The 23,209-nt window shown below is 37.8% G+C and overlaps 2 protein-coding genes across 2 annotated transcripts; one reads left to right on the forward strand and one right to left on the reverse strand.

Annotated features, from left to right (window-relative positions):
- The first annotated feature begins 1,183 nt into the window (after positions 1-1,183).
- Positions 1,184-3,961, forward strand: LOC113395327 (cyclin-K). Its single transcript, XM_026632910.2, has 3 exons — positions 1,184-1,779; positions 3,084-3,270; positions 3,419-3,961. The coding sequence occupies exons 1-3, from the start codon at positions 1,265-1,267 to the stop codon at positions 3,893-3,895; spliced, it is 1,179 nt and encodes a 392-aa protein (XP_026488695.1). The 5' UTR covers positions 1,184-1,264; the 3' UTR covers positions 3,896-3,961.
- A 1,451-nt stretch (positions 3,962-5,412) lies between these two features.
- On the reverse strand, positions 5,413-22,941 carry LOC113395324 (tyrosine-protein phosphatase non-receptor type 14). The gene is made up of 9 exons (XM_026632906.2): positions 22,015-22,941; positions 21,073-21,239; positions 20,738-20,942; positions 11,572-11,717; positions 9,911-11,420; positions 8,726-8,950; positions 8,071-8,401; positions 7,780-7,925; positions 5,413-7,665 (listed from the first exon to the last, which is right to left on the reverse strand). Exons 1-9 carry the CDS (start codon positions 22,645-22,647, stop codon positions 7,537-7,539), a joined length of 3,492 nt encoding a protein of 1,163 aa, XP_026488691.2. The 5' UTR covers positions 22,648-22,941; the 3' UTR covers positions 5,413-7,536.
- Positions 22,942-23,209: the final 268 nt, after the last annotated feature.

Raw genomic sequence — 23,209 nt, forward strand, 5'->3', positions numbered from 1 at the left:
GTGGATTTTCGGACATCTAGATGGTGCGGGCGAAACTTGGAATTTGGACGCGATGTCAGAAGGTGAAATTCTGCAGCCGGGATTAATCCAAAAAAATCCTCCGAACATTTTCCTTAATAATGCTGTAGAAGACTAAGAGTGACCCAACATCTCTACGCAATGCCAAAGGATCAAGCAGATCGGAAAGGACTTGATCGTCGATAATTCAAGCCACTCTGCGTTGAATACGGTCAAATCGAAGAAATTTGTAATGGGGAGCACCCGCCCAGAGGTGAGAGCAGTGCTCCATGTGAAGCTGAATTTGCCCCTTGAATAGTTTTAGGCGATAGGACGACGTCTTACCTTGCTGAGCACACCAAGCTTTTTTATGCCAATTTGGCTTTTTTGCCCGAGGAACTGAACGAGGCTCGAAACATCAATGCCAAGTTGTCCGATACTAGCTGTGGCAGCAAAGAGACCGATCTAAAATCGTGAAAATACGACGAAGGGAGATTTTTTTAGCAAATTAATGTCATGAATGAAAAGTATAATCAATAATTAAAATTTTAAAAGACAGTTATATGCTCGACGACACTGGAAACTTTCACTGGAAAATTTCCAAGGTTTTTTTTAAATAATTTAATAAAAAATAGTTGTAAGAAAGAAATTGATAATGATACGAAAACATTTTAGGTGCCCAATTATTCAGCAGCTAACTTATATCTAGGAGAGAACTATGAATTATTTTAATTTTATTAGATTTAGATATTGATTTACGACAATATAGATAATACGATACGACTTGGGATCCTTCAAGAAAAGAGCGTACTCTTTCCTGAAAGGCCGGTAACGCACCTGCAAGCCCCCCGGTGTTGCAGATGTCCATGGGCGGTGGTAGTTACTTTCCATTAGGTGAGCCTCCTGCTCGTTTGCCACCTCTAACATAAAAAAAAAACTGTTTTTCTTATTATTCTAATTATTATATGGAGCATCAATCGAATATTACGTAGTCACGGAAATATACATTATACTTTTTGATTTTTTTAATTTTAAGAATTAAAAATATCAAGTAACAGATTTTACAATTATGTTTTTTAACAAGTAAAATTTTGAATAATTTGTTTTAATTATGATAATATCGATATTTTATTCTGTTGTCGATGATGAACAATCGATACATTCGGCATCCCGATTCTCATATTTTTGACAGATGTCAGTACCAAATAAATGGCGGTGGTAGTTAGTGACGGATTAGAAATATTATTATAATAATTGACTTCTAATAATGCCGTATTGGTATTACGACAAAAAAGATTTACAAAATACACCATCGTTCCGCGATGGCATTCCAAATGACTCGGAAAATCGTTACCGAAAGGAGGGCGCGAGGTTTATCATCGACACTGGATCGAAAATGGATTTAGGTTATAACACTGTTGCTACTGGTGTTGTTTATTTTCATCGCTTTTACATGTTCCACTCGTTTCGGACTTTCCCGAGGTATATAACTGCATGCTGCTGTTTATTTCTGGCCGGAAAAGTGGAAGAGACGCCAAAGAAATGTAAAGATATAATAAAAGTAGCGAAATCTCTATTAACTGAACAAAAGTTTAGCACATTCGGTGAGGATCCTAAGGAGGAAGTGATGACGTTGGAGAGGATATTGCTGCAGACGATAAAATTCGATCTACAAGTGGAGCACCCGTATGGATATCTATTAAAGTATGCCAAGTGCCTTAAAGGTGATAAGGCGAAACTACAGAAAATGGTACAGATGGCATGGACCTTCGTCAACGACAGGTTTGTTATGGGATTTCATTTTATAATACTAGTAACATAAATAAAAATCTTGCCATAATTAAGTGTCATTACAATCCGTATAAATAAAAAAAAATTGGTCAGTTTGTTAAAAATTAATTAGTATTAAATTAAGGACCTTGATATTTGAAACCATTAAACAAGTTTGATGCAGATGACAGTTAACATTTAAAGGATGTAATAATATATGGCCAATTGGTATCTTACAAAGTATGATATTAAACTTACAAAGTTTATTTCTAACGGTTCTAGATGTTTAAGTTGTACAGTTGGACATTTATTATTATTTATCATATTCCATATTTACTGAGTTATTTTATTCATAAATGGAAATGTTATTTTCATGCTTTATTATTTATGTTAACCACATTTGTATCTATTATATATAACTAGAGGGCCGCATGCGAAACTTCACATACATTCAAAAGACTATTACAAATTTCGAAACCATATATGAATCCAGATATGACATGTTTTGTTTTATTTCATTTTTATTGTAAACTGACGTTTTCTGTTTGCATCTTTTACATTTGTTTTTTAATGCAGACTGTAATTTTATTCTGCTCTCTAAAAATAATTTAGTAAATTGCAATCAAGAACCCCTCTTTAATATTCTGCTGAAGCTCTACAAAATGAGACAATAACCGAATTTTTATGTGCAGCTATTGTCCCATAATAAAATTGCCTTACACTATTAATATATAAGATAACACAAATATTATGTATTCAACAAATGTTTTTCTTTATTAACTTAACTGGACACCTGGTGTAATGACGACGACCATGATGTAATGGTAACAACAATGCTGAGAACACAAAATGTATGCAAAACTCCATGCCAAGTTGTGGTTTTTTGTTTTCCAGTGAAACATATACTTGCAATGCCTTACTTACATCTATTATAAATAATAAATTAAAATATTGCTGAATATTTAGATTTAAACTAGTAAATATAGTTACTGTTGTAATTTTGACTCCGTCAAAAGTGAACTTGCACATTGTTGGTGAAGGCAATAAACTGGATTGACTAGTCGTCAAAAATCATTTAACATTCTCTTATGCTTGCTAACATACATATTATAATGCTGTTTTTATTTAAAATAATTCAATACTTGGCCTGCATATTATTTAAAAAAAAAGTATTTTATTCTACACATAAGCATATAAACATTTGTAAAGTAATGATTATCCATTTTGGATAGCACATTTTGTGTCTATATCATAGTTGAAGGTTGTATTTTCTGCGGTTCCCTGTAACTCAAATTTTAATGTGGACTTTCTTTTAGTCTTTGCACAACACTGTGCCTGCAATGGGAGCCCGAAGTGATAGCAGTGGCACTTATGTTCCTTGCGGGCAAGCTGAGCAAGTTTGAGGTGGTCGATTGGAATGGTCGGGTCTCAAAACATAATGCCTGGTGGGATATGTTTGTAGAAGACATCACGATGGAGCTGCTCGAAGATATTTGTCACCAGGTGGGAATCGTTTTTGTATAGATCCTAACAAATATTAGAAATTTGTTGATGTATAAATGTTATAGTATTAAACTTTATACTAAAATTGAATAATAAAATAACAAATGTAGCTTTATAAGTAATAAGTATTTGTAACAAATTGTTTCAGGTTCTGGATCTGTATTCGCCACAAACTCAACCCTCGGGCGGGGACTCGCCAACTCAAACCACAGCCTCAAAGCCGCCAAAAAACGAGAAGAAAGCCTCCGTTACACCGCCCACTTCCGCATCACCTGTCGCCGCTATCACTAAGCCTGTTGTCACACCAGTTAAAAACGGTTCCGATGTTAAATTAGAACCTCCGAAAATAGATATGAGGTTTACCTACCCCGGGTACCCTGCGATGCCTGCCTATCCAGTGTATTCAGCGCCCCCGCCGGCGATCCCGGCGGCCAGGCTGCCCATACCCGCGGGCCCACCTCTGGTGTACCCGGAGCCCCCACCGGCCCCTCCGGCACGCTTCCCTCCCGTCAACGTTCCTCCTCCAAACTACTTTTCCCCCATGCAGGCCCGAGGCCCTCTACCTCCCAGGGGCCCGATCCCTCCCGGTCCGCCACCGCCGCGACCTTACTACCCGCCGCCGTAACGGAGAGCTAAATATAATAGGTTATGTTATAATTTTTTTACTGAAAATATAAATAATAGACTGAAATTATTTTGTTTTATTTTATATATTTTATCATTGTCAAAAGTTTTGTTGACAAATGTTTTTTATAACCTGGTAAGGTGTAAGAAATTAAAACTAGTAAAAATGTTATATAAGTAATTTTATTAATTTCATAATTTATTGCTCTCAACCATATATTAGAAAATATGTACAGCCTAATTGAATACAACTTGTATAAAAAATAAAGAAAAAAAAATACAAAAACAGTCAAACCAAGTATAATTTTAAATCTTTCAGATTTGAGGCCATTTCGTTTACACTTTGTACAATTTATACTAAATTAACTGTAATTTAAAAAATATTATCGAATTTAGGACCATATATATATATATTTATTTGATAGTAAATTAAATGTCAATTAATTAAGAAGAGTCCTGGCAATCTTTAATGATTTTTCTGAATGTATATAATTTTATCAATTAATTTTTTTATATGGTAACATTTAATTATAATCATAAAGTATTTAGTTTATCTCTATATAAGGAATGGAATTATAACGCCAATTGTGTTAAAATAAGAAATATATTATACTCAAATTCAATAGTAGCGGCTGTAACACAATTAGTTATTGTTTTATACAATTATTTTATAAAATTCATATCATACAGAATTTACATAAAACTTACATAAATGCTAAGAACAAAAGTTATTTCACAGAAAGTGTTGCCACTAAGCATAAAACATAGTTTTTTGTGCTTGTAACTTAGAGGTACGAAATTATAACATGGAGCTGCCGTTTGGACTAGATAAAAAATACATCAATAAAAAATATGAACACATCACTTACGATAAAAACTAATGTAATAACTTCACTGTTTTATAAACCATTTATATAATAACAAGAGATAATTTATGGCGCGATTTGTCCGCCAGAGGCGCGGACGTGACTTTCTAAAAAAATTACATTCACAAAGAAAACGTTGAAATGTTTCCCTTAAATTCTGTCTGATATTTGCGGAAATGGAGGCGTCAACTTAAACCTTTTCAAGTTAAGTTATCGTTATCTGACGTCCTAGTTAAATGCTAAGCAGACGCTGAACATCCTTTGACCGTTTGTCCTGTCCGTGCATATATACGTAGTATTAACAAAAGTTATTCTGTGATAATTCTCTAATATTTTGTTTCGGATTCGGATGTTAATAAATTATATATATTTAATTTGACACATTAAAATACTGTATTACAATGCATATTATAATTTTTTAGTTAATTTATTTATTTATTTTATAATAAAGTGATATGAAATATAAAGGCACAGTTAGTGATATGGTTCAGATAATTAGGATTTAATGTCCGTTTCAGGCTAAACATAACACATCCGATTTTTGTTTTTTCCAGTTTCTTTTTTAAAAGTCAAGAATAATGTTCAAACATTTTTTTTTATTTTATATATATTTTTTTTGTTATATTAATTAAATATATATTTTTAACAACTATTCTCTCGAATAGCAATTTTGTATTCAAATGTTTCAGATTTTTCAAACATGCCTGATCATTTGTATGAGAAAAACGGACTATGTTGTTAACTAAATTTGCTAGACACAAAAATACTTTAAAATATTTTTAACAATATGAAATAGACTTTGGACGTTTAAGAGAAACATCATATTTATAAATATAAGGCACACATCACGATACTTAATACTTTAATGTTACAAACTACACGAGAGTTCAAAAACAAACAACTACATTAAAATATACAACTCGATTAGTAAGTTTAAATACAAAAATATACAAAAAATAAAAAAAATAACTAGATGAAGGTGGAAGGCGAGCGTCAGTCGTTTATACAGATATCAGTGCAGTACGTTTATTAATTACATAACTACCCGTGCCGATTAGGAAAACATTTATAAATGGTGACGAATCTCGTGCTATCTCTCTCGCACAATATTCCTGTTTCAGATGCGCGCAGTAATCGAAATACATAACATTACGTTGTGTTGCAAATAGTTTAAAATTTGTCTATTACGAAAATAAAACCCGCTGGGTTTTATTCGCCGGTTCATTTCAGGTCAAGGTATTATATTTTCCGGACATACGTCTTCATTGAATAAGGGAAAATGAAATAAATTGATTTTTATTGATCAGTAATTAATATATCAATGCAATATCAAATTATTTCACACCAAAACAAGCTCATATGAATCTTAAATCACAAATAATATTAGTAATGTTATTAATGAATCCACTTTAATAGTAATTTCAATAATTAAAAAGAGAATAATGATTTTGCTAACCATACTAACCGAAATCTTTTCCGCCATTGATACAGGTTTCCATAATTGGCACGCGTTATAACATTAAACTTTATTGTGCAAATAAAATAACGGTGGAGCTGTAATTTTGAGCAAAACCATAAGGAATAGTATTTTTTTTTGTATTGTTATTTGTTTTTTCATTAATCATAAATTTAATTTATTACTTTGAGCATAAATAATAAACTTATGGTCTACTGGTTTGTATCATTCGCCTGTAACGTAGCACTCGCGATCTTGTTATGAGAAAGAAAAATATGAAACAAATCGTTTTGTCATCGCTCGTGTGAATTTGCCGCCACGTTTTAAATTAAACAACGGTACGTCGGTTAGCTTATATTTATAGGTTAAATTTTTATTCCTGAAAGAAAGTTTGGATGATTCCACATCAAGAGAAAAAAAAATATAAGTGAACTTTGTATGATTTTTTTTCAGTACGAAGTCAGGCCGGGAATCTGGTGTGAATATATATTATAATTTATGTAAAGGAAGGCTTTCACGCAGACTGATTTGCAAGGCCGGATATTAGACTCGTCCAATATCCGGCCGTTTACGGAATGTTCCTTGATTGAATGAACAATGTAACTTTGAATTGGTAAAAGCGATAGAAAAACAGTACTATTTATACAGATCTTAAATTTTTCAGCTGCGACGTCATTGCTAAAGATCTATAAAGAATCTATGGTATTCATTATGGATTTTATTATGACTATAACACAACACTATCCTACTTGAGTTGTTAAGTGGATTAGTGTTGTGCAGTGCATCATACAGAAGTGATTAGCAAGTTACATAGAATGTGTAAGACGCCAGGAAATCATTCTTTCAGCAACCGGAGATTTGGTGCGCGTATTATTTGGAGCGTCATTTCATCATCACATATGCGTAGATGAAAGATGTTATGTTGATTAGAAAATTGATACTGATTTTTCTCTTTTTTTGAGCATATTAGTTATCGCCTGCGGTTTTGCTCCCGTTTTAGGGGGTCGGTAGCCAGGTGTTAGGTTTAAAAAAGTAAGTAAAAAGCGTATGGCCTTCCTTGATCTATGAACTTGCTTCATACTCATACTTCAAATTTCATCAAATTCACTCGAGTGGTTTGGCCGAGAGTGCGCAACAAACAGACGGACAGACATTACTAAACGAATGTTACATCACAGGCAGGTCTCGGCACCATGTTCACGTAGAAGTCTAAACTACATCCGGAGTAAACGAAGTTCACGTAATACTTTATAAAGGCACTTCGTATCGATTCTTTCGCAATAAGATCTACTGTGGCTTGAGTTGTGACTTACGGCGTCCTCATATGAGGCGCGACTGTTTCAAGTACTGGAGCAGGATCTGGTGGAGGAACTTGTACTGGTGGACGTTCTCTATCAAGTTCGCTCTCTGCTGGTGGAGGAGGCCGATCGTTCGAGGAATGTCCAGTTCCTAAGAAATATTTTAACGTCAGTAATCACAGATCATACTCATACTACGAATTTATTTATTCATTAAACGAGCACGCAGCGTAGGCTTCAGGCCGGACGGCTCGCAGGCCGAGACCTGGTTGGTGTCGAGCACGTGCAGCAGCAGGTGCGCGGCCAGCGCGGGCCCGGCGCGCGGCCCGCACAGCGCCAGCGGGGCCGCCGCCAGCGCGCCGCCCGCCGCCGCCTCCGCCTCGCCCAGCCCGTTCACCTCCGACAGGAAGTCTGCAGCGCGAGGGGGGTCCGCTTGAGTTCAGTTTTACACATTATATGAAATCTCTATCTATTCCGTACAACTCTTGTCCGTCTCGGCAGCGCTCCGGCTCCCCGGCCCGCCCGTCCCCCAGACGCGAACGAGGACGCGACTCACCTAGAAATCCCCCGAGGTCCGCAGGCGCGTGCGCGTGCGCCGGCCAGGCGCTGTAGTGCACGTGCCACAGCGTGCGCGTGCGCGTGGCGCGGCGCACGCGCACGCGCACGGAGCCGCCCCACGGCGCGCGCGACCAGCGCCCGCACGACACCTGGAACTGGCCGTAGTCGGCGGGCCGGCCGTCGGCGGGCAGGTAGCGCGGCGGGTCGGCGCCCACCAGCGCCAGCACCCGCGCGCCCACCTGCCACACGCACTCCCACGCGGGCGCCGCGTGCTCCGCCCCGCTCGCCTGCGCCGTCACGTAGAACCGCTGCGAGCTGCCCACTGTCATCTGACCGGGGATGGCCGAAGTTTGTGTGTAATAAGTGCGACCCATGATCAGGCCAACCGTGCTCCCTCTGTGCTCACACAGCGACACGGAGGACACACACGGCAGACTTTCATGGGGCGCATGCAGGTTGATGACGATGCCTTCGTTGACTGCGTAGCACGCGATACATAAATATAAACTCAGATCATAAAAAAACATTTTGTCTTGTAGGGATTTGATTTGGCGACTTTCGGTTCGAATCCGCGGGTTGTATCCTCCTGTGTAACTGAATTAAGTCAACAATCGATGAAACGTTTAAGCGTAAATATCGAAAATAACACTCACGGTGACATGGGACGCGTTGATGTACCCGTGGGGATTGCTGGGCGTGGGCTGCAGCCGCACCCTGTTGTCCTCGTAGGGGATGTTGTCGACGCTGAACCCGTTGAGGGCGGCGTACTGCGGCAGCAGCGCGGTGCGGTACTCCGCGTCCCCCTCGCGCCCCTTGGGTATCTGCTCGAAGGCGAATGCGAGCTGCTCGTCCGACATTTTGCGTTCTAATAATTGGCACTGAAAGGGGACGAGACAGGCTGAGACACGAAATTACCGACTCTGCAGTGTCGAATCATATGCAGCTTAGCAAAAGAAACGAAAGGAAATCAAGCAGGGATTACTAATTGTCCGTTTATAATATACATTTCAATTAACAATAATTTTTACTGTTACAAATGAAATATCAAGACCACACCGATCTGCTAAAAAATATATTCACGGTTGAAGATAAAAGTAGTTATTTAGCTTTTGGTGTTTTATCCTAAATGGTGACCTTTATACATATATTACGTTCATAAAAAATGGGGTCAGACAACAATTGTACATCTTGCAATTGTGAACATTACTTATTCACATGCATTCTTCTTAAGAACCACCATTCATAGAAAATAACTATGTATGTACGTATGCCTACGTTCAATGACAATGTCACGGCATTTACTCGATGCTACTTGAGGCTGCTGGTAACTGTAGGACCCAGTTATGAAAGCATAGAATCAAACATTTTAAAATTCATATAAGTCCGAGATTTTTTATTACTAAGTTTTTGACGATAATAAAATTCCAAGTAAAATTTATAAGAGTTTTTTATTGCGATGAATGGATCAATCACCGTCATATTTTTTACTGTAACAATTATTGTTCAATAATGAATGTAAAGTGCGTCGGTGATTTGAATGCGTGATTGGTATTTATGAATCACGACGCGAGGTGCGCGATGTTTGCTGATAAACTGCGCGCCAGACGCGATAGCGCTAATGTCGTTATAAAAATAAGACACACCCGTTTGAAATATTATATACTACTTTTGTTGTCGTTTAATAAGCCACACAAACTCACGCCGTTACGAGTTCTTTGAAATTAAAATAATTTATATTAAGAACAAAATAGACAGCAAATGTTTGTGTTTCAAATGACGTTTGATTGGTTTTTCTGTAAAATAATTCTTAATTCAAAGGAATACTAATTTAAACTCACCAAAGTTTCTTTGGTAATGCTCGGAGGTAGGGGCTGGAACTTGGGGAGGCCGGTGGACCACCTGTGTTTGTTGGCCGGCTGGCCCGCCTTCGCGCGGTCCCTCCCGAGCGTCGCACTCTTCACTTCTACCGTTTTGTTCCCCCTCCCCATGAACATGCCCCACCGCCTCCTCTTCTTCTCCTTGGTGATGTTCGTCTTGCTGCCCTCCAGTTCGATGCTAGTGCTGTAGGTCGAGTTCACGATGGAACTCGATAGAGCATTGTCAGCCGACGTGTCTCCCGCGCGCATGTCGGGTACGCTTATCGACGTCACGTTGTCCACCGACTTGCTGATCGTATTGTTGTTGGACAGCTTGTGCGTCGACAGGCTCTGGTAGGGAGTCTCGTCGTAATCCTTGTCGTCTTTCAACGACACCCTCTCCAACTCGTGGGAAACGTTCTGCATCGAGTCCGTCTCGGGTATCGACCTGGTCGATAGTGTCGTCTCCCTGGGCACGCTCGATTCTCGGACGCCTTTGATGATCTGCGCGTTGACGTAGTGGCTGTCGTTATCTATTCTAGTGACGTAGTTGGTCACGTTGATGTTCGGCGTGACGTTTCCGTTGTTGTTTATCGCGGGATGACTGCCGTTTCGCTCGTTGAGTCGAGCGATCTCGTCGGTGGTCGTCAGACTCTGAGCGCGCTCTCTCATCGTCAGCTTCCCGTGTTCGTTCTGCCAGGGTAACGGCACGTTTTCGTATATAGGCTCCTGAGCCTCGCTGTGTTTCATTTGCTGAGGCAGCACCAGGTGCCTCTGGTAGGATATTCGTCTCATCGGCATCGAGTACATTATGTTTCCTCTCTCGTCGTAGACCTTCTGTATGTTGTCCGATATGTGATGGGGATCGATAATGATATGAGGGTTAGGTTCCAGGACGGATGTGAGATTGTTGTAGGTACCGTGAGTAGCAGGGAGGATATTCGGCCGGCCATAGTTGACTACGTTGTGGCCTGCGGGGTTGACGTATCCTAGGTATTGTCTATTTAAAGCTGTTCGCGTTGAAACTAGATCGGGACTAGATCCGGATACATGGGAGTTGATGTAGCCCCTGTGATAATTCAGGGCTTGACTGGCTACGGCTAGATCTGGAGTCGAATTAGACGCTAGGCCGTTGGACGGGTATGGCGGTGGTGGCTTATATACATTCACATAGTGCATTGCATGATCGGTTTGTACGTTGGGGTTGACAGCCATGGGGTAGTTTCCCACAAACTTAAGGCCATAAGCATAGTCGTCTGTGGCTGCAACCCCTTGGTTGACGGAAACCGTGTGTCTGGTGACATCAGGGTAGTGAACCCTGTGGATATCAGGGTGAGAGCCATACACTAAGGGCTGTGCATTTGTGTTTAGGAGTTGGGAATGTGCGTGATGATTCTGATATCGAAGTTGGGCTTCTGCTCTTTGTTGCTGATATTTTTGTTGGATTGCAGTTTCATAATCAGGTGCTGGGCGATAGGATGGAAGAAGTGCTCTGCAAAGAAAAATATAATTCATTAAACTATAAAATATACTTGCGCTCACGTCCGCTCAGTTCCCGATAAAATAATGTCGTGTACAACTTTATCTAATCTTACAAAATTTTAGCGCTTTTAAAAAGCAATTCCATTTAATTTAAAAATTACCTGTTTCTGGGCTGAGGACGATGATCTGCCAGTTCCAGGCAGGACGTTGAATGTGCTCGATGAGCCGCTGTCAGTGGCTCCAAACGAGACGTGCTGCCTACCTCTCGAACGTCCAGCTCTTCACGGCTTTCTGATAGACCATGCTCCTAGGACAATGAAACTCGTTATACAATGTCTTCCTGATATAAATTTGACCATGGCGGCTATTTTAACAGAGACTAATTAAATAGCAAGAGTTATTATAACAAAAAAAAACCACAGACATTTCGTCAATTTCTACCATTCTTCCTCAAAAACGACGACCGTAAACGAAATTTGACGACCTCCGTGGTCGAGTAGTGTGTACACCGGTTTTCATGGGTACGCCACCCCGAGATCCCGGGTTCGATTCCCGGCCGAATCGATGTAGAAAAAGTTCATTAGTTTTCTATCTTGTCTTGGGTCTGGGTGTTTGTGGTACCGTCGTTACTTCTGATTTTCCATAACACAAGTGCTTTAGCTACTTACATTGGGATCAGAGTAATGTATGTGATGTTGTCAAATATTTATTTTTTATTATTTATTATTATTAAAAAGTGTGTATACAACTACTACTAGCGAAGGCGAAATTATTATCGGTGGTCATTAGCATAAGTGAGTGACGCTCGTGGTTATAATAAGTATTTGTGTGCGTGAGGCGAATAATTTTTTTTATGATATCGGTAGGCGGACGAGCAAATAGGTCACCTCATGGTAGGTGGTCACTTTCGCCCATAGACAACGGCGCTGTAAGAAATATTAACCATTCATTACATCACCAATGCGCCACCAATCTCGGGAACTAAGATGTCCCTTGTGCCTGTAGTTACACTGGCTCCATCACTCTTCAAACCGGAACACAACAATACTGAGTACTGCTGTTTGGCGATAGGATATCTGATGAGTGGGTGGTACCTACCCAGACGGGCTCGCACAGAGCCCTACCACCAAGTAAAGATATTTAGATAAGAGTGAAGAAAGCCACAAAATAAATTCAAATGAATTTTTTATTGTTATGTTTGTGTGTATGACCCAAAACTGCCGCGATGTAAGCTACCTGCTAATAACATTCGAGTTATAACCGCGATCACACCACCTTATTAATTTTCCTGACAACGTCGTCGTAATAAAGCAATGAATGATCGCGTTCGGAACCCTTATACAACAATTGAAAGTGTAGACAATTGGCAGTTATTAATTAAACTAATTATACGATAAAAATACTTTGATATCAAACCGTTATGTTTTTTTAATCTACAATAATATTATAAAGATGTAAAATTTGTTTGTTTGTATGTATTTAAAATTTCGTCACTAGTAGTAAGCTACATGACTCCCGAGTGCTATGGGATATGAATTGTTTTTATATCATATCATATTTGACGACCTCCGTGGTCGAGTAGTGTGTACACAGCTTTCATGTGTACGCCACTCCGGGGTCCCGGGTTCGATTCCCGATTGAGTCGATGTAGAAAAAGTTCATTAGTTTTCTATGTTGTCTTGGGTCTGCGTGTTTATGGTACCGTCGTTACTTCTGATTTTCCATAACACAAGTGCTTTAGCTACTTATATTGGGATCAGAGTAATGTATGTGATGTTGTCCAATATTTATTTATTTATTTATATCATTTTATTTATTAACAAATTGCATCCGTGCGTAGCCGGGGCTAAGCGATAGTGTTTAATAAATAATCAAGACTTTCACCCATTGAAATAAGTACTTTACAAAACGTGTAAACGACTGCGATTCAATGCCATCAGTGCATCAACAATCACAGGAGCAGAGGGGCCTTTACAGAGGCCTAGCTCTAGTGAAGAGATAACATGACGGGTTCTTTACCTTAGCTTAAAGTTATAAATGCGTGCACAGCCACGGGCTAAAGTAACAGTTGTTAAAAGGAACCGCTCCAGGTTTATCACACACGTAATACCGAGATGCGAGTACCACTATTGAGTTTGACGAACTGCACGTTAATCAACACGCTATTCATGCCGTCTACAAATACTAGCATGTTTGAACGATAATTTAAATTTTCATCGTGCCTTCCTATTTAGCGATAAAGTCGTTTTTTATATAAAACTATGCGGTGAATAGAACCACCGATGTTGTCTGATTAAGCATGCGATAAACGACACGCCTCAGACTGATGATTTCATTAAAGTGTACTATCTGTTTGTTTAATGATTTATGTTTTCATCGACGGTTCCAACAACGACAAAAGGCCCCTTTCATCATTAATAAATAAGTATTTACAGCATTGAATTATTGTAGTTGATGTCACTTTGGGAATGTAACGAATAATTTCGTGTGTAGGTACTTGGCCATAGGGTGCGTTTGGGCAGTTGGCTCATCTGATGGAAAGTGACTATCACCGCTCATGTACATCTGCCATTCTGGAAGGCTTGTCGCGTGCACTGCAGTTGCGTTGTCGACTTTTAGGATATGAGCATACACTTTGTATCAGTATTGAGTTTATAACTCTTAAAACAGAAGTATTTTATATTCGTACCCGATTTTAGATTAACAGCTTTCAATGACCGTAATGCTTATATTAGTACATATTTGAGGTAACATATTATAGATATATAACACATCATTTCCGCGGCTTCACCTGCGTTCGAAAGGCGCGGGGGAGGGGCCGTCCATAGTGCAGGCTTAAGGTATCCGGTAATCTTTTACGTACCCCTGAAAACCTGTATACAAAATTTCATGACGATTTGTAAAGTAGTTAAGAAGTGAAAGCGTTACAAACAAACAAACTGACTTTCGTATTTATGATATTAGTAAGGACTAAACAATGTTTATGCGTTTGATAATATTTATTGATGAAGGTTATAGACTACATGGCTTCACGCCACGAACCTTTCTGCTGCAGCAGTAGGTAATCATAAAACTCAACCGATATTGCGAGCTATACGTGTACAGTACCACACAACTTGGATGTACCATCGGCAAAATTCGTACAATCGATCACATCCGAAATAAGTGAATTCGAAATCATCAATCTTCATTTATTTCTTACGCAAACTTAATAATTTGTAATGTCGTATAACCGAATACCTTCGCCTAATTGACGACAGTTTTTTTTTTAATTTAAATTCTATGCACTGTATTTAACTAACCAATTCATCTCGAGTGATGACAAATAATAAGCATATAGTGGTTGAATCGAGGCACGAACTCCGCAATACGAGGAAATAATTCAACAAAATAATAATTAGCTAACTGCGTCGTTCTAATCAGCAATATAATTTCAAACGCAATTCATTATCCATAGTCTGTTCCAACTACAAGAGGAGTTAACCAATAAACAACTTTGACCTTGAATTGACGCGATATCATTGGTCGAGATCTTATGGATTTATAAAAAAATGCCATTCCACATTCAAATGTAATGGTCAAAAGTCATCCGAAGTTTGGGTGTAAAATTAAAGTAAATATATGAAGTTAGTGTTGTAAAGCACATGGAATGTATAAGTCTGCAAATGCACTTGGTGGTAGGGCTTTGTGCAAGCCCGTCTGGGTAGGTACCACCCACTCATCAGATATTCTACCGCCAAATAAGAGTACTCTGTACTGTTGTGTTCCGGTTAGAAGGAGAATTGAGCCAGTGTAATCACAGGCACAAGGGAAATAACATCTTAGTTCCCAAGGTTGGTGGCACATAGGTGATGTAAGGAATGGTTAATATTTCTTACAGCGCCTTTGTCAATGGACGGTGGTGACCAATTACCATCAGGTGGCCCATCTGCTCGGCCGCCAACCAATACCATAAAAAAAAAGTCTAAGGTACGTTTATCTTTAATCCTTCTTCGTTCAGAATAGGCTGAAGGTACAGTATGTCGTTAATACTTACCATTCTACATCATCATTATTCTAAAGGCGGAACTTTAGTTAGTTGTGCTTGAGTGATGTCGCCTTGTTTGATCAAATATTTAGTTTATTCTCAAATAAAACACGTCATACATACACGGACTGAACTGAAAATGACTCAAATGTATAAAACTATTATCTACGCAGTGGACGAAAACACATATTTGCTATTAATTGCGTTATTTAAAAAATTAATGCTCATGAAGCAAGAGCGATGCGAACACGCCAAGCGAAGTACCGCCATGAGTTTGTAACATCCATGAAATTTAGTTTTTTACTATGTAATACTGGTCAATAAATACTAGGAAACAATGTGATGTTTAAACTAAATAGATGGACTGGCCAATGATACATAGATTTAATACTCGATAATTACTAGGTAATTCAAACGGTCTTTCAATATCAAATAAAGTATTCATTTTTATATACATATATATCACTTGAAAATGAAGAAAAGCTGAAGCGAAAAAAATGGACCTTTTGGGAAATTATATTTAAAATAAAAACTTTAAAGTACATTTTTGAAAAATACCGTTTTGGCGCTTAAGATTTTCTTCCTTTCTGACGATATAGATATATTATATTTAATGATACATGGCATGATGATGAGGCAAATAGTCATACGTCACAGACATGAAAGAAGTAATGCATGTCGTTTATTGTCGTATTGGAGATGCCACGGTTTCGACGCCCGGTGTGAAGACTTCATTGTTATTGAACTTTTCACACGACCTTGTTAGTGGTAGCATTTTTAATTGAGCCTCATTTGCTTCAGTATCCAGACCTGAACTGCTTGTCGGTCGGCAATGCGAGAGTTCGATCGTGACCTCGTGATATTTTGTCACAATTTTATCATTTAGTACAAGGGTGAATTGGAATTGAAATATTACACAATACTCGCTACCCTCATTGGAGTTAAACGTCAGAGCGGTACGGCACATGCTAGGTGCTTTGTCACACTTACGAACGCCAGTATTTAAACAATTATGGATTGATAATAAACAGCAAAAACACATTATATAAAAATGTAGTATATTACAATATAAGACTCAATATATACATTCTACCGCCAAGACGTAACACTTATTATTGTTGTGCTCCCGCGTGAGTAAGCCAGTGTAATTTCAGGCACAGGGGATATAATAACTTAGTTCTCTTTATTATTGGCACATTGGTAACAAATGATTAAAATTTTTACGGCGCCAATGTCAGTGGCAATCACTCACCATCAGATAGTCTTTTTGCTCGTCCGTTTTCCAATGTTATAAAGTGATGTACCAGTTTTTCAAAAGAAGAAAGTTGGTTCACACAAGCCTAGTTAATAATACCTCCCGACCGGATTGCAAACAAAATCGAAGACTATCTGTAATCGTAGGAGATATTACTGTGTTGAACTTTGCGAGCAAATTCAGATTCACTCTCAAGTCCAAATCTGATGAAAGGATTCAACACGTTATACGAAGACCAAACGACGTCACTTTACTCAAGTGTCCACGGGACCGTAACACCGCTAACACCTGATCACTTCATTTCGACTCAAGATTCAAACTATCTTCACATACAGCCATAAATTCTTACCAATTCTTATTAATAACGAGCGACGTCCGAGATCCCTGATCAGCGAGCTCAGTATTTGGAATTTGTCTTAATAGAACCGTGTGCGAGTCGTGTATGTTGCATACAATGATCAATTAACTTGCTTAAAGCCGATTCATATCAACAATTAACAATAAATTAGAAACTGCCATGATTAATTTCGAGAAAAACTTGTCGAGTTTCTTTTAGCGGTAATTCTCAGCTTCAAGATTTCTTTGTTCCAACTCACTGATTGTTTTTTAACAATTAATTTTATAATTAGCTTTACTTGTGTTGATATAATCGGTTTATATGTAATATGATGATGACCGACTACGACCACGGTGATCGTACGCTAGCGAGACGACTGTGCATCATCGAGCAAAAGTGTGTGCAGAAACACTTGTTGACTCTCTAATCCCTTACTTCCAAAATCCGACGAGTTTACATATACAAAAAATACACCCAAAATCTTTTTAATAGTTAGACGCGTGGTTTGAACTCAGGACCTCAGGATATGCGGCCTTCTATGTCACTAGACCATTGAGGCATTCATGTATGTTCAAATCTAGGATGTCTATTTTAACCAACATCTAACGAAGATTCTGGTAATTAATAACATCTTTAGGAAACCTGCATCTGATAAAAATCTTCCTCATGTGTTACTCACTGGAGCAGCGTGATAGAATAACCTCCAAACATTCTTCTCAAAAAAAAGAAACCAGTCGTGTGTACTTTTTACTTTAACTAAATCATACCATACTAAATATCGTAATAAAAATGAGTTTAACCAGTAACCTTGACGAATCCTTAACTACAATGACGGCAAAAGGGATAATGACAATATTAATGACAAAATATCAAATTTACTGTTCGTTAAATCGAAAACAAAATTCCAATCAGTATTCTCGCTATCGCTGCGGAACCGGGTCAAGGGTGCTTTGATTTGAAGCCATTCTATTTCTTACTGGGCTTCCTAAAATTAGATCATCGAATTAATTTCTGTGAATTAAATGTTTAAACCTGATATCATAAGTGTGCCGTACATTGTCTCCGACTAGAATTATATATATTTAAAAAGCCACCACCACCACCACCATGCTTATCTATCGAGGTTAGTATTTATATCTTTAGGACACAATACATATGAAAGATTACATCTAAATTCCAAGTTGTCCAAGATTCTCATGTTCCCGCTACTGGGCTATTCTGGCTACAAATGTTAGAATATGTTATTGTTAATTCGTTTGGAAAGTTAAAGCGATTACATAGTGTTAAGCTTCTATATAAGATATAGCTCATTAAAAATATATGGAAAATAATTATCCGATTACTCACTAAATCCTTACTTAATATTCTGAATGAGAAAGTGAGTTCGTTTTGTTACGCTTTTACGTCTTAACTACTCGACCGATCATTATTAAATTTTATACACATAGTATGATATTTTAGATGCTACTGCGTTTTCGGCAACAGCATATTCAAAATGGCGCCTAAATAACAAACTTCAGAGACTTTAGCCGAAAGTAGAATTCTTGCGTAAAAAATTATATTATAGATATATTATACCCAAGAATACTTAACAGACGACATATGATAACAGGCCCTAAACAGCAGTAATAGTTATCATATATTTTTTAATTATTATATTTAAAGTTTGATCATTGCTCTCACTATACTTTAATGCTATTGTGATGAATTTGTTGCTTTATTATTAATAATGTTATAATTCATTTTAAGAAATTAAAATTGAAAGCCACACTTATGTACATACAATAAATAAAAAAATATGTCGAGGATACGGCTACCTAACAGAGGACCCAGAAGAGAGAAAACTAAATTGATATACATTCGTCAAAAACATAATCAAATCGGCGCGATCCAGATATTGTCTCATTTAACTGTCATAAATATTAATTATATAAAATCGTTCGGCGCTCAGGCCGCACTCGGCAGCCAGCACTCCGTCACTTGGCCGTAACGGCCGCTGGGAACGGCTAATCAATATGGCATGTTCGCAGAAGTTTTCACATTTCATTCAAATATCACACATATATGATTATTACGTTCCCTTCCAGCCGCGATATATTATATGCATATAATTCTATTTAACTGACATAACTTTGTATTTTAAATACTAACTAGAATCTACGTTCCGGTAGCAGCTTCACTGAATATAGTTCGGTAAAATGATTATTCAGAGGTACTTGTAAAAGCTTACTCGTATAAAGTATATTTTATGAATAATTATGTTTCACGGTCAATTATTCGTGGATTTTACTTTTCACCATGGATGGATGTTTACCAGGAAAGTACGTTTTCGGTCTAGCAGTGATAAATCAAAATGTACTATATTCAAGTAGGATCTAGCGAGCACTTTTGAAAATAAATTTTAATTTAAAATTAATTTATATGTACCACCGCTTTGGAATGTCGGTGTAATGAGAAGAACCGCCAAGAAATTCAGTAGTTATTATTTTCCGAAAATAAGTTACTTGGATTGTTAAATATGTACAATAATTAAATGATTACTTACGAAACCGCATTGAAATCAACGAATACTAGCTCCAACCTTTCTTATCATCAACATAATACTTTAACGAGCATTACGCTTTATGAATCAAGTTCTTAACATATATTTTTTTATGCCATATGTTGGCGGAGGAGCATAATAAGATAAGAAATATTACCCAGTCCTTACATCCCCAAGGCACCAGCAACCTTGGAAACTAAGATTCTATGTCCCTTTTGCCAGTACACGGGCTCACTCACCCTTCAAACCGGAACACAACAATACTGAGTACTGCTGTTTGGCGGTAGAATATCTGATGAGTGGGCGTTACCTACCCGATGGGCTTGCACAAAGACCTACCACCAAGTAAAACATGATTTAAATTTATTAATTGGCAACGCATAAAAGTATTCGAGGAATTTTATTATTGAAGCGAACACCTTGCCTAAAGAAGCGCATAAAACCACAGATTTCAGGGTTCTAGGTTTAAATATTCAGGTAAAGTATGGTAGTATTCATTGCTTCACGTGGTTAAAACCAAACGTGGTTGAAACCCTGTAGCGGGATTTATAACGCCAGTGAAAATGAAAAAGGCCTCAAGCGCTAAAACGCACTTTTTTCCATGGCATCGATCGGCGAACTGTCAAAATGGCCACCTGGTGGTAACCAGTCACCACTGCCCATTGCCAACTATCTAATTTTTATTCCAAGATTTGCTTACGCATAATAAATATATTTTATTAAAGAGTAATTTTAAGGTAACTCTTATCTTAATACAACTACATAGAATTCTGAACCTTCTGATCTGGTTACATCAATGGTAGCTTCGGAATAACGCCTCGTAGTAGCAATTACCCTACCCTTAGGCCAAACGAAGCGTTTCTTGAATATTACAAATGGATATTTTTTAATAATATTCCGCATAACATCGTTATAGACAGAAGCTGACTCCCAATTTTTCAATGTGAAACCGTTGAAATTTATTGCGAGTTTATGTTAATGGGCGGAAATATTCCAAGACCCGTTATTGTATCAATAAAACATACTCGTATTAATTCTATTTATTATGCATTCGTCCTCAGAGCCGCGTGCTATCACGAAATTCTTAATTGTTTTAACCGAACGATGTTTATTTAATGAATTGATGATCTTTAAATAAAAAAACTTTTTCGTCTATGATAACTTACTTGGAACTTCGGCCGATGTTCATCGATAGAAACGCTGAGAGCTTCCTGGTGCTTCATATAGAAGGTGTGCTGATGGACGCACATCCGCCACACGTACTTCCCATCTTCAGGGCTCGGTAGCGTGAAGGTCACAGATTCTCCTTGCTTCTGACATTCGATGCTGAAGGTGCGCTTGTGATTGATCACATTTGTGATGTCCATCCACCTGGCATAAAATATTTCTTATAAAATGCTTAATCTCTCGCATCTCACCGACAATATTTTTTGAGCAATTTTTTTCTGTTAAATTTAACTCGACTACATATATTCTGTATCTACTGGCCGTATAAACTTACCTGTAAAAGTGAGGCGTGTCACTTGTATCAGTCAGTACTCTGATACCAGTGAGCGAGATAGCAATGGTAACTTCGCTCTGGTCCCGTTTATCTCGCGCCATGAACATCTCCTGCCCGTAGCCGCGTAACTGCTGACATGTCATGATGAAACCTTCTTCGGCTTGAGCCTATTTGAAAGAATGTTTACAAATATGTATTAAAGAAGTCTACCACGATGAGCTATGCTTTATCTATATATATTTGTATGTAAATGAGAAGAACCGGCATGCAATTTAGTAGTTACTCTTTTTTTTGCAAAATTCCTATAACCAATGTCAATCAAATACAATTGAACTTATATAATATTCTGCCTGAAAGTCAACAAGTACTAACTCCATGGTTATGTATCATATATTTTTTCTTGATCAACTAATAACCAGTCAAAACACCACATAAAAAGAGTATGAACTATTAAATTGTTTCCTAAATTTAATTCATCCTCATTAAACTTCATATTAAAGTATTATCTTGTGAATACAAATGAATGATTAAGTAAAGTTTGTTTCCAACACAAAAGAAACATATATTTATTAAAATGATAATCACACTGTTTATCTGTAATGTGTGTTTCTTTTAGTATTTAAATACAATTATAAAACATCAGTAGCTAGGGAATTAAACATTTATTTTTATTAACTTTTGGATATCTGTACATAAATTGATAATATCAAAATTAAAATATTCTACAATCTACATTCCGTTTTCATAAAGACACTCATATAGCTATAAAAGATTACAAGATAGATGAAATTAGATTTAAAAAATAAAAATTAAACTTTCTACATAATTAGTTGTATGATATTTTGGTGTTAATACGTACATATATTATAATTTTTTTCTAAACTTATTACTACTAATTTAGAATATAGAAATTATTTTAAATGAAATGTTTGTATCGCTGACCTGTGACATGTTGTGTAAAGACATGTGATGTTGAATCACGGCAGCAGTAAGCCACTCCAGCCTCCCGGTTTCCGCCAGCGTACTGCCATCAATTATTTGACCTCCATCCAGCATTTGTTTTGGAAATGTCAGCAGATTTTTTAAGTACTCTACGGTGTGACGTTCCCTGTCGTGATTGCCATATTCAGCCTGTCGGCTGTACGACGCGAGCACCACTGCTTGTTGACAATCACAGATAATACGACCCTCCACTAAGTCATTTTTTAACTGAAGAAAGTAGTGGTAACGGGTAACTTCATCCGTGATCAAACTCGTGCCAGATATCACGTAATACATAACACGCAGATACAGCTGGTGGGATGAAGCGAACTTGTCCAATTGGAGCTTCAACGGTCGATCCAACTGCACCCATCGCGGTTGTTGACTTCGGTTTATATATCGGAGACCGAAGAACTCTGGCTGGTTTATAGCCTGCCGCTGACACACGTTGTCGAGACACTCCTGCCCCGTGCTATCCACAGACAACGTGCAGTCTGCGACACCGCCGTCCAACAGCTCGACGCTTATTACGAAAAGACTCTTCGATGCAACATTGTACTGCCGCGTCTTTTTCAACTTCAGCTTGAAAGGCATCTTCCAACGTTACCCGGCCCCGATTCGCAATAACATCACGAAACAAACGTTACGTTATACATTTATGGCACAAGAATGTAGGAAACGATGCATCCGTTACGCGCGCCACATACTTATGCGGTTCCGATTTAAAATTTCAGTTTATCAACTAAACTAGTATATTTCTAAAAACTATTCTGGCAGTGCGACGCGGTGTGGATTTCAGTGGAAAGCGATAAAATATGCCAAGTAAACACATCACAAAACGACATACCAAAATCACAATATTGCGGCCATCATAAATGACAGCTGACATTTGACGACTATTCGTGTTGCTATATATAAACGAGTACACATTATTTATGTGATTCAAAAAGTACTTTGCTATTTGTTGGGAATAATTTATTAATATATTGTATTAACATAGTCATAGTGTGACATCATTTAACATTAATAATTCTTAATTAATTTAATGAGAGATTGTATAAGCTTGTTATTTAACATTATCGATAAGCACTTATTGTTTATTATTACCTTTTACTTTGACCAAATCTCATAAATATTGCGTAAGAACAAACTATTT

This window comes from Vanessa tameamea, chromosome 11, assembly GCF_037043105.1.
Source record: "Vanessa tameamea isolate UH-Manoa-2023 chromosome 11, ilVanTame1 primary haplotype, whole genome shotgun sequence".
Classification (NCBI taxonomy): Eukaryota; Metazoa; Arthropoda; class Insecta; order Lepidoptera; family Nymphalidae; genus Vanessa; species Vanessa tameamea.

What these genes read in the sequence shown, in the direction of transcription:
- LOC113395327 (XM_026632910.2), top strand. Translation starts at nt 1,265, where the DNA reads ATGCCGTATTGGTATTACGACAAAAAAGATTTACAAAATACACCATCG. An exon ending in TGGACCTTCGTCAACGACAG is followed by an intron (nt 1,780 to 3,083) that starts GTTTGTTATGGG and finishes ACTTTCTTTTAG; the next exon opens with TCTTTGCACAACACTGTGCC. An exon ending in TCGAAGATATTTGTCACCAG is followed by an intron (nt 3,271 to 3,418) that starts GTGGGAATCGTT and finishes AAATTGTTTCAG; the next exon opens with GTTCTGGATCTGTATTCGCC.
- LOC113395324 (XM_026632906.2), bottom strand. Translation starts at nt 22,647, where the DNA reads ATGCCTTTCAAGCTGAAGTTGAAAAAGACGCGGCAGTACAATGTTGCA. An exon ending in GCATTACCAAAGAAACTTTG is followed by an intron (nt 8,951 to 9,910) that starts GTGAGTTTAAAT and finishes GTCCCCTTTCAG; the next exon opens with TGCCAATTATTAGAACGCAA. An exon ending in TCAACGCGTCCCATGTCACC is followed by an intron (nt 8,402 to 8,725) that starts GTGAGTGTTATT and finishes ATCCCCGGTCAG; the next exon opens with ATGACAGTGGGCAGCTCGCA.